Source organism: Brachyistius frenatus, unplaced genomic scaffold (genome assembly GCF_029030835.1).
Source record: "Brachyistius frenatus isolate BFR_SWC_R1_liver_20210118 unplaced genomic scaffold, ASM2903083v1 Contig_95, whole genome shotgun sequence".
In the NCBI taxonomy this organism is placed as follows: Eukaryota; Metazoa; Chordata; class Actinopteri; family Embiotocidae; genus Brachyistius; species Brachyistius frenatus.
Window position 1 is genome coordinate 910,545 of NW_027210694.1, and position 12,229 is coordinate 922,773.

At 44.9% G+C, this 12,229-nt stretch overlaps 1 protein-coding gene across 1 annotated transcript; it reads right to left on the minus strand.

The window, feature by feature from the left end:
• Positions 1–2,549: 2,549 nt before the first annotated feature.
• On the minus strand, positions 2,550–7,930 carry klhl21 (kelch-like family member 21). Its single transcript, XM_069710984.1, has 5 exons — positions 7,848–7,930; positions 6,072–7,154; positions 4,789–5,194; positions 3,672–3,744; positions 2,550–3,212 (listed from the first exon to the last, which is right to left on the minus strand). The coding sequence occupies exons 2-5, from the start codon at positions 7,105–7,107 to the stop codon at positions 2,883–2,885; spliced, it is 1,845 nt and encodes a 614-aa protein (XP_069567085.1). The 5' UTR covers positions 7,108–7,154; positions 7,848–7,930; the 3' UTR covers positions 2,550–2,882.
• Between the last annotated feature and the right edge of the window lie 4,299 nt (positions 7,931–12,229).

Sequence of the window (12,229 nt, forward strand, 5' to 3'; positions counted from 1 at the left end):
GATGTGTGGCGACCTCGCTGTCTGGAAACATACAAACACGGCACGTGTAGTTAAGAATATACTGTATTTACAAAACGGATTCAACATCACAAACTTTGTATGAAAACTAAGAAAAACAAAGGCTGCATAAACAACAACATTCAACAAAAAAAAAATACTACTTCCATTAAAGCACAAAAAAACAAAACTTTTTTCTTTTTTTTAAACAGGAGCAAATTGAGATTTTTTTGCACTTCCAGTTGTGACTGCCGACTCATCACGAGCGTTTCCCGAACGCCGCCGCTGGTTGTTGTTGTTGTTGTTGTTGCAGCTGATTGGCCTGGACTTCTTAAACAACCACAGCACAGATATATACATAAATAAACACAAAAAACAGTCATAAAAACACTTCTTTTTTTTTAAAAACAGAGTTCTTCATGCACATTCGACTGGTGGTTATAAAGGTTGATGTACCCCCCCCCCCCCCCTTTTTTTATTTAAAAAAAAAAAAATTTAAAGGGTCGGTACAAGTTAAACATCACATGCAACCATCCTGAAAAAAAAAAAAAATAATCGACCATGATGGCAGAAGATTACTCGGCACGCCGGTGAGTTTCAACCCTCCATATTTAGCCGAACTGGTGTACTTCTACTTATGATTGCCGTCACTTTGTTTTTGGAATGTAAACAGATTATATTGTGGATTGGATCTTTTGCTCGGGGCTTTAAAATATTAAAAGGAGCACTCTACCGATTTGGTTTGCACAAAAATATCGTCTTTGTTATTCCACTTCCTCCTCGTCAAAACCTACATTACCCACAATGCAACTCATTGCATTCTTTAGCCCCTTTCCCAGGTGTAGAAATACGACCCGAGACTCGTAAACAGACGTCGATGTGGTGGAGTTCCCCTTGAAGCACTTCAATTTGAATTTAACTGCGTTTGTAAAAAAAACAACAACTAAAACAAACAAAACAACAACCCAAAGTAATTCACTGCTAACACAACAAGATGTCGTGGACCGTCTTATCCACTGTGCGGGCGACATTCCCAGATCGTTCCCGAAGAAAAGCTCGGATTCAAACTTAAATCTCACCTTTGTTCGAATTGTTCAGGTGTGTTTTTGCGGGTGTAATGGGCTCCTTGCTGCCCCCTTGTGGCGACTGAAGGAAATAAACCACCCCCTTTAAACTACATCCAGAACATTATGTATTCACAGAGCTGAAAAAAGACACCAGGGCTCAGCATGCAAATCTTCCCCGGTGGCCACAAAATGTATTGCAACTAAAAAAATAAATACAAAAAACCTGCAACCCCCCCAAATTTGTTCTTGTCAAAGACCACCATTATATAAGATTTGCCTCTAAAAAGGTCCACCTGCCAAACAAGGGTGAGTTTTACTTGATTATTATTTTTAATCCAAGGAAGTTAAAATTTGTAAAACCTCCTCAGCGTCTAAAAAACCCAGTAAAACCATCGAATTTAGAGGCAAGCGGGCGCCATCTTCGATTTCGTCTTTGTCGAATCCACGTTTTCTCACCAACAACAGTTTCAGTGGGAGTTTTTGTGCTCTCTTATGTACGTGTCGTTAACTTCCCCGCCGAGATAACGTGCAGCTGCTTCCTGGAGCTTTTTCTCAGGGACCCGCCGCGGTCGTTTCCCCGCGTAGCGGATGATACGGTCCTCAACTGGACTAAAAAAGTGCGTATGCACAAAAAAACCAAAACATGCATACGACATTTCTCACATAAACGTAGAAAATAACGTGCATCTCGTGCAGACTTCAGAAATTATAAGGAGGAAAGTGAATTTAAGGTGAGACGTTTGTGTGAATCACCGTTTGTCAATTTCACAGAATCCGTTGTCATTTTTTGCGACAGCTTCCTCTCAAATGTTAATTTTTATTTGTATTTTATCCATCAGTAGAAAGGAATTAAATTTTAATGCAAAAATACCATCTGATATTTCCGGGGAACTATTCAGCTGTTATCTGTGCGGAGCTGCGGTAGACTTGCGATCTTCTAGCTCCGCCTTAACCTTTATTTACTCTTAAAAATAAGTTCCACGTTGAACTTTTTAACAGATTTAAGTCTTCGCGTGTTTTCTCCTGTTTTGTCCCGTAACATCCAATCTCACTGCGCAACACAACTTCTAAAAAAAAAAAAAAAAGAAAAAAAAAGGCACCCGGTAGTGACGTAGCGACAAACAGCTTTCAGGCATATTACCGCCACCTTCTGGATGCAAGGCGCTACTACCAGGCAACAGTAAATTAATTTTTTTTTTTTTTTTTTAAGACAAAAATGTTAATTGCGTAAACTATTTGATGATTTAAAAATGAACTTCTCATTTTAAAGATGAACGTGTCACTGCGACGATGGTTTACAGGTAGAAGCACTCCATTAGTGTCCTAAATATTCACAAACGGGCGTAGCGATTGTTTCGTAGCCGTCGGAGAGCGTGATGTCGGAGAAATCGTTCTCTGCTGGGTTTTTTTTTTTTTCTGGTGGTTTTGAGGTTCAGTAAGTGTTGCAGCCGGTCCGATGCATCCGGATGTTTGAGGGGAGGAGTTTCCACGTCCTGGAAATGAGGCTCGAGTTCCGCTGTGATGGAGATTCACAAAACCCGATCCGGCGGCAGCTTCTGAAATCTGACGAAAACGAGGCGCGTACGATGTTCCGTCTTTTGTACGTAGACGCCGGGTTTCAGTTTTAATCCGTCTGTCCGGCGTCTGCAGTTCCTCCGGTCAGCAGTTTCCCCGACAGCTCGGCGGGCCGAGCGGCCTGCGAGGAGGCTTCTCTTCGGCCACGGACAGCTTCCAGCGTCGCGATGAGGTAAAAGTTTCACGGTGAACTACTTGACGGCACGACGGGGGACCGAGCGGCGGGTTCGGAGGTTTCCGGACTCAGTGCGCCGGGTTCACGTCCTGGTTCTGGTTGAGATTGTTGTTGAGGTTGTGGAGCGCCTGGTGCCGCTGGTGCCGGTGCAGCCGAACGGCGTTCGAGTCGGGCGCGTCGGCGGGTTCGAACACGCTCGACACCAGCGGCATGAACTGACGGAAAATGCTGACGCTGCCGTGCCAGAAGGTCGGCTGAGGTAGGCGTCCGGCGAGAGTCCAGGAGCGGGTGGCGGGATCGTAAGCTTCCACCACGTCCGACAGCTCGAACGTGTTGTCGTAACCGCCGGACACGAACAGTTTACCGCCCAGAGCTGCCACGCTGCCGCCGACGTGCACCTGGAAAATGAAAGTCAATTTTAAAAACATTGATCGTGTTATGAATCAAACACTCCAAAAACAAAATATACAACATTTGTTGTTTTCTTGTTCTGTAGTTTTTATGCCCAAGCCAAAAATTGGAAATGAGGAACAGACTGAACTTCTTTTTTTTTTTTTAATGTCGGATTTATACAAACAGGAAGTTCCTGACCTGTTGATTGACACTTTGGTAACTTTGACAATCACTCACGCAGAGATGAATCTTATTCAGATGATCTAATTCTAATGACGTGACAACACAAAACACTTTCAAAGTGCATCGTTTGGATGTTTACTACTCGCTCAGAAGTCGGTAACTTCCCAGTAACTTTTCTCAAGTGTAAAATACAAACTGTCATTTGTGTGTGTGTTGTTTTTTTTTTAATGCATGTATTATTATTTTGTGAGCGTGGTTGACACCTGTTGCGAAACACAAACCTGGGTCATCGGACTAATTTTGTCCCACTGGTTCTTTTGAGGATTGTAAACATCAACCTCGGCTGAGTCATCCCTGCAAATAGAAAAGAGAACGGAGTCAAGTCGCTGCCAAAACAACCGCGGATTCAGATGCATTCGCGCGACACGTCACGGACGGTCATACGACTAATAAAATGTTTTAAACTGTTCAAATCCTGTCTTGAATATTCAGATATTCTACAAGTAAAAAGACATCTACAACAAACCTGATCAATATTCAATGTGACATGTTTACGTGCGACTAAAGCAGCCAAAAGAACCAAATCTCTGAATGAGACACTGAATTTATTATTTAAGCACTTGGGAGAAGAAGATGATGAACATTAGCGCCCTCGTGTGGCAGATCAAGGGAATTACTGTCGATTAGATAATTCGGTCTGAAGATGCAATTTCTTTTTATGAAAGTGTTCACTGGAAGTAGAAGTACTCGGGTCCTTCACATGACGTAAAAATATCAGTAGTACAATAACATTTAAAATCCTATTCAAGTAAAAGTACAGAGATAAATTTACTCAAAGAATTTAAGTACAGAACAGAATATCTGCTGCAGAATATTTACTGCTGCATCTGCTCGGGGTTAAGCTCATTTTCAACCACTTTAAAGACAAGTGTAGGCAGTTTAATTCAGAGGTTCCCAATCTAAGGGTCTGGTCCTTCCAAAGGGTCACAAGGCAAGTTAAATCTGAGACGTGATTAAAACGGTGGGGACCAAAGAAGAAAAACTTTTGATATAAAAATGTAGATTAATTTGTCCAAAAAAATGCCACATGGGAGAGAGAGACTCAAACTGTTATTTAAATAGGAAATATTTGCGAAGTTTAGAAGGGAAGTCTATTTGTGGATAAAAAGCTAAAAAAAACAAAAAACTCCCCAAATAGAAACGGCTTCATTCCTAAATCTTTCTTAATGTGTAAAATATTTATCAAAAGCTCGTTATATTTAGAATTCACGATATTATTTATGTGATCTGTTCGGAGCTACGAATGACAAATAAATGTAAAAAAATAAATAATAATTCTTCAAAAAAATGAGATGAATCTGTGTTTTTTTGTTGTTGTTTTGTCTTCCTTCTCCTCACCTGACAAAATAAATGAGTCCGTTGACGGTCACCGTTTTCGGGGTGAAGGACCACGGCGGCAGCTGGCCGCAGTTGACCATCGTCCAGCGGTTGCTCTCGGCGTCGTAGCCCTGGATGGCCATGGTGTCCTCGCCGGTCAGGGAGCCGATGGCGTAGAGGCGGCCGCGGCACGGCGTGGTGGAGCAGTTGTCCATCGGGTGCGCCATCGCCGGCAGCGCCTCCCAGCAGTCCAGGGCGTGGTCGTAGCGCTCGGTGCTGTCCGACGCCACCACGTACAGCTGGCCCTTCAGCACGCAGGAGCTGTGGTACTCGCGGGGCTTCAGCATGGGCGACGCCTCGGTCCACTCGTTCACGCTGGACTTGTAGCGCCACACGCCGTCGTAGAGGCGCGAGCCGTCCGAGCCGCCTGGCGGGACACAGGCGAACGTGATTGGTCACCTTTCTCGAAATCAAAGTCGCCCCGTGGGCCGTGGAAATTGCGACGGCTGCTAAATCGCAAAAATCGGTCGTCAGGCTTTTTTTTGTTCGTTACGTTTCCCAGACACTCGGGTTGATGCGATTTCTCGTCGCTCTCAGGCGAACGTCTCAAACTTTGTGAACGCACATAATTACAGACACCACGAAAATATGAAAAAAAATAATACTTAAAATGCTCATTTCAAACTGTTTAAGGATCCTTATTTACAATAGCTCAGCTCCCAAGTGAGGAAAAGTTCTAGACAAGCCTGTAATGCAGCTATTTACAGATCCTCCTTCTCAATGCGTCAGCAAATATTCAATATTTCAAGGGACTTTCGTCCTCCTGAAAATTTCACCAGCCTTTAAAAAAAAAAAAAAAAAAATGAAAGTAGCCCCGTCACCAAATATATAATTATAACAACTTAAATGGTAATTCAAAGATGTAGCAAAGGCTATAAAAACGTAACCTGCCAGTCGTCATTATGTAATAATCTGCTGCTGCTGTTATTTCCGTCAGTGACTCAAACACGATTACATTTATGGCGTCTTGCGGGAGCCGCGAGCTCCGAGCGTCGGTCGAGGACGATTTCCCCGAGCGGGGGAAAGCTCTCTTTTCAAGTCTTCGCTGGTGATGATGATGATGATGATGGAGACGAACGTTGCGACTGAGCGTTCGGTTTATTACTAATAAGAACGAGTCTTCTGTACGTAGCAGCCACGCTTCTGAACACGAACTCCGTAGGGACGGAGCGCGACTAATCGTTCTAACCTACAAAAACGACCCGTCGACAAAAGCGTGTTCGGGCGTCTCCAACGCGACTCACCTGTGACATACATGTCGTTTCCGAGGGCGGCGATGCTGTAGCCTCCGCCGAGGTGGTCCGGGAACTCGGCCAGGTAGCGCCACTGTCCCGTCTGAGGGTTGTAACAGTCCACGGTCACCAGCTCGTCGCAGTCCTGGTCGCAGCCCCCGACCACCACCAGGATCTCCGCCAGACCCGTGGAGGGCCGCGGACGCATGCGGTGGCAGGTGCGGTCGTGCCGGTCGAACTCGCAGGACTGGAAGCTGCGGGCCTCGTTCACCATGCGGAGGCAGGTGGGCGAGAGGTAGACGAGCGGGTCGCTCTCCACGTTGGCCAGCAGGAAGAACCGCCTGACGAAGGGGAGCCGGACCTGCTGCAGGAGCTCGGGCCAGTAGTGCAGCCGCCGCTTGAGGTCCGCCTTCACCCAACGCACCGCGATCTGATAAACCGCCTCCTCCTTGTCCACGCAGAGCTCGTCGTCCGACATGAACTCGAGGAGGCGCTTCCACGGCAACCGCTCGAAGTCCGTCCCTTTGGCCAGCTCCATTATGTTCTTGAGGACGAAGCGCCGGGCGCTGGCGGCCAGCTCCCTGCAGGCGAAGGCCTCGGCGAAGTCCTGGATCTCCAGGCAGTTGGAGACGTCCAGCCGCTGCTCCAGGAAAGCGCAGCAGGCCTGTTTGACCGAGGGGAACTGGAACAGGTCGGCCGTCTTCAGCAGGAGGTCCACGTTGTCCTGGGTGACGGTGACCCGGCCCGTGTAGCAGAAGTCCACCAGCAGGCCCAGGAGCTCGGCCGACACCTCGTGCAGCACCACCCGGTCCATGGCGCTCTCCCTCAGCGTGCCGGCGAACATGGCGCGGAAGTAGGTGCTGGCGGCGGCCAGCACCGTGCGGTGGCAGTGGAACTCGCGGCCCTCGGCGCACAAGGTCACGTCGAAGAACTTGCGCTCGGCGCGCAGCTCGTGGATCCCCCGCAGCAGGTTGAAGGCGTGCGCCGTGTCGAAGAAAGGCAGCGTGGACGGCTGCGTCTGCAGGACGGGCTTCTCCGTCGTCTCCATCGTCTCCTCTCGGTTTCCGCTGGTCGAGCTCAGAATGACGTTTTCATCTGAAATAGACAAGAGGCCGAGAGCACGAGTTCAATGACAACACAACAAACTGTTGTTTTCATTATCCGACGATCTGTTGATTCTTTTTTTTGGGGGATTGATCGAAGGCTCGGTCAATAAAATGTAAAAACAGAGGTGAAAACGGTTCGCTAAAATGTCCCGAGTTGACATCTTTAACGGCTTGTTTTGACCGACAAAAGTAAAAAAAACAAAAAAAACAAATGTTGAGTTTTCGGTCACATAAACCAAGAAAAGCCAACAAATTCTCACAATTGAGAAGGCGAAACCAGTAGTTTTACAATTTTTGCAATCACTTAAATCATGAAGTCATTATAAAAATAGTCGATGAGTAATTTCCAGTTACTCGTCTAGGTAATACCATGTACACACTTCTATATCGGTCTTGAATATATCGGTCTGGAATGGCACAAATGGCCGTGAGATTTGAGGAAGTTTCACAATTTAAGAAAATCAATCGAAAACAAAATTATGAATCTACATTTCTTCGACCTCCCCGCCACACAAAACTCCTAAAAAGGCAAAAACAGCAGAGTATTTTCCCTTCGGTTAAATGTTTCCTGGTGAGCGCTGACCATTTCAGAAAAAACACACCACCGACTCAAACAAATGAAGGTTGTTGTTTTGGTTTTTTTTTTTTTAGATGAAACTACCCGTGTTGTTCTTTCCCCTACCTGACGAGCCCCTCCGGCGCTCAACGGCCTAGAAAACACGACGGCGAAGCTCCGGTGGATTCGACCAGCTCCTTCGCTCGCGTTTAAGAAAGAGAGCTCACTTGTGCTCTGGTGCTATAAATACACCAGCAGTGTCCATTTCCATTGGGAGGGAGGGAGGGATGGAAGGAGGGAGGGAGGGAGGGGGAACACCTAACATGCAGCAGGGAGAGTATAAGCCTCCCCCTACCCCCCTACCTCCACCACATTGGTATGTCTCTGTGTTCAGTCAGTGTGAGTAAGTGGTCTCTGAGAGAGGAGCCGGCTGAGCCCGGGTCGCCTCGACATCTTCAGGACGGCGGCGGACCAAAACGCAGCTTCCTGTCCTCAAATGTCCTCAGGTCCACACAAATCCACAAACACAATCAGGGTCAGCTCCGGCGTCAGAAACAACAAACTCGGCAGAAAATGTAACCTGCCACCAGTTTGATAATTCTTCTGCGGGGTGGCAGCGTTTGCGAACGGCCGTCATGAAGCCTCGAGTTTGGATTTTGCCCGGCGCCAGCGGGAAGTGACCATATTCGGGCGGGCTGCGAAACTACGTCCCGCCTACCGATAGCCGTAACCACGGTGCCCGTCAATCAAACAGACACGTCCCCGAAAAAATATTTCCAATATATTTGGTCTCCAGAGGATGAATCCTGACGTTGGTGTTCCTTCACGATTTTGACAAAAGTCAAATTAAGTACATTAACTTGGCTCTTGAAAATTTTGAATATCCTATTTTCTATTTTCTGATATTTCATAGACCAAAGGATGAATCACAGAAATCAATTGAGCATCAATCAATAATAAAAAAATAAAAAAAACTGTTAGTTGCAGGGCAAAGACATAAACGTTGAAATTGATGATACGCGTACGTTTGAGGATTTGTTATTTTATTTGTCTTGTGACAGCAAAAATCACAGACATGTTTTTATTTTTTCTATCTATTTAAATCTGTTGAATGAAACCCAAGATCACGATGTCTCCGAATCAAGACTGTAAAAAGTCGATGAACCAAATCAAAATCTGAACTATTTGGTAACAAAATCCTGCAACTCATTTATTCGTGGCCGCTTCCAGAGAAGTTTATTTCGACCTCGTATCGGGATTAAATTTCCGCTTTTCCCTCCCGTTAAAATCTCCGGGAGGACAAACGGGCCGGGGCGAAGCAGAAACCTGCATTTAAACGCCCGTCGGAGCTCACTGTCAAAAATTCGGAGATGATCATTCCCTTCTCAAAATACGCAGGTATCTCCTTACAGATATTTGTTTAAAGGTTGTAACAAAGCTTCCCCCCTCCTCCTCCCCCCCCCTCCGGTCCGCCGGCCAGAGGATTTAGAGCACATTCTTCACCGGGGGGGAGGAGGAGAGGGAGGGGGTGGGTGAGTGGGTGGGGGTGGGGGGTTCAACAAAGCAGCGGTCCAAAGAGCTCAATACTGCCGTATTATTTAGCAGGCCAGAAACAAATAAAGATTCAGTGCGTCCCGATACATGAAATAAAAAAGCATGCCGGGACGTCCTGCTGCAGCTGCTCGGATTTTGCGCTCTGCAGGGCAGCTTGTTTCTCTGTTTTCACCCACAATCCTCTGCAACGGAAGATACGTCACGTCGACTGAGCCGTGGGACGAGGACGAGGAAGACGGACAAGAAGAGGACAGAGAAGAAGAAGAAAAAGAAGACAGAAGAAGAAGAAGAAGACGGAGAAGAAGAAAAAGACAGACAAGAAGACAGAGAAGAAGAAGAAGAAAAAGACAGAAAAGAAGAAGACAGAGAAGAAGAAGAAGAAAAAGACAGACAAGAAGACAGAGAAGACAGAAGAGGAAGAAAAAGACAGACAAGAAGAAGAAAAAGACAGACTAGAAGAAGACAGACAAGAAGAAAAAGACAGAAAAGAAGAAGACAGAGAAGAAGAAAAAGACAGACAAGAAGACAGAGAAGACAGAAGAAGAAGAAAAAGACAGACTAGAAGAAGACAGACAAGAAGAAAAAGACAGAAAAGAAGAAGACAGAGAAGAAGAAGAAAAAGAAGACAGACAAGAAGACAGAAGAATAAAAAGACAGACAAGAAGAAGACAGAGAAGAAAAAGAAAAAGAAGAAAACAGAGAAGAAGAAGAAGAAGAAGAAGAACAACAACAACAACAACATAAAGAAGCGTCCTCGTTCTGAATTCCATCCCTTTCCTCTTTCCTCCAGATCATAACAGATGATGAGTCGTACAAATACTACATGCAACACTTCATACTTTTTCTGGGCGGCTGCAGCGCTTAAAGTAAAAATACAAATAAAAGTATGCGGTTCAGAACGCAGCCAACGTTTCAACATCTCTACACGTTCTGGTCGTTTCATTTATTTTATTTATTTATTTATTTTTACTACGCGTTACCATCACGACCAGAAAACTGTCGCTGCTGCGGGAGTCGAAGGTCGTCGAGCAGCCTCCAACCGGCGTGTTTACCAGCCGGCGACCTCCGAACAGCTGACGGGAATGTTTCCTCTCCGTGGAGACGTGGAAACAACCTCAGCGCTGTGAGCGGAGGAGCACAGAGGGAGCAGTGTAACGGCCAGGACCTGACTTTGGCCCCGCCCACCTCACACACCTACGCAGCCTTCCTGGCTCTAAAAAGGTGAGAGGCATTTCGGGAGCCACGTCACCGATCTATGTTTACGTAAGCGAGCACAACTACCACGAATAGAAACTTCGAGATGACATTTATTCGGAGCGGGGTGGGGGGTGGGGGGGAGGGGGGGTATTTATGTCGAAACACAATTTCAGAGCAATCCGTCTAATAATTGTCGAGACATTTCCCTCAAAAAACACGAACGTGAACCACCAAAAGTCAGAGTCGCTAAGATTTATCATCTGCACAATCAATCCGTCCAACTGTTTGCTCACATATTTTTTACCAAAAATGGGGAAAAGCTCACAGGAAGCTCGCTCAGTTAATACTTTTAAAAGAAAGCTAAAAAAAAAAAAAAAAAAAAAATATCCCTTTACTTTCACCTTTAACTCGCTGCTCTTGAAGCTCTCTTGCACTTTGAACTACCGTGCTTTTAAAATGCATATTGTTTATTTTATATCTTAACTCCATTTGTGTTTAATTTTATGCATTTTATCTTCTTATGCGTCTCATTTCTTTTCTATATATTTTTTTTTAAACATTCCTTTTTAACTGTTTATATGTGAAACACTGCATCTTGCTGTGAAGCGCTTTGAGCTGCATTTCTTGGATGAAGTTTATTATTATTAGTCTTATTATCGAAGTTTTGCGGAAAATCAATGAAATAGTAGGTGTGACATTTCAGTCTGGAGCAAAGCAGTGGAAACTGAAAAATTCAATTAAAAAGCACAAAAATAATACGAAAAAAACATTAAACAGGGAAAAAATAAAAAGTGGATTCATTCACATGAAAGCAGGACGTTGTGCTACAGCTTCATAAAACTATGCGACTTCCAGGAGTCGGCGTGTTCGGTGTTGATCTGGGAAGCTGGTTTTGTTGATGTGAAGAGTAAATCAAAAACAGACTCAGTTCTCAGTCTCCTGGTTTCAGTGCCAGTGTCGCCCCCTGCTGGTGCAAGCTCGCAATTACCACCGAAGACAATTTAACAGTCCAGCCACAGCTGTTTTGCATTTTTTTGTCATTTCGGTATTAACAGGTGAAAAAAAAAAAACTCGTGTTGCTCGCTTGTGTATAAAATTACAGATTTAAGATGTATAAAACATGTTTTAGCAACACAGAAAATGTAATTTAAAGCTTTATAGCCAAAAATGATTGATCATATTCTGTTCAGAAATCCAGCACTTGATTTCTAGAAGTCCAAAAATAAGCTGCTATAGGTTTCCTTTATCATGTATTCTTTTAAGGGGACATGGACCTAAACGGCGTCTACGTTACCATAAATAATGAATATGGTGTTTTAACAATGTCCTTGTGAAAGCATGTGCAGTAAACAGAGAACAAAGAGGGCTCAAGGACGGAGCCTACTAATAGATTAGAAATGATGGACAGCTCCTGAGAAGTAAAGCCAAAATGAACATTTCACACTTTTAGGAGCCAAGTTAAATGCTTTTCTTTTTTTTAAAAAAAAAAGAAGTGTTTTCCAAGAGCTGCCGTGCCATTAATACTGCACTTTGCATGTGTTAAAAGGACACTCTGAATATGAATAACGAATACATAACACAAGATGAAAAAAATAAATAAACGTACAGTGTGTATATATGGAAGGCTTGTTCTGCAATAGCAAACACATCCGTCCGTCAACACCTGGCAGGCTAACAACCACACAAGGACAGCTGCTCTCTCCTGTCACATCGAGGCCGCCGAGCCCGAGACAATCATCAGAGTGGAGCGGCATGAT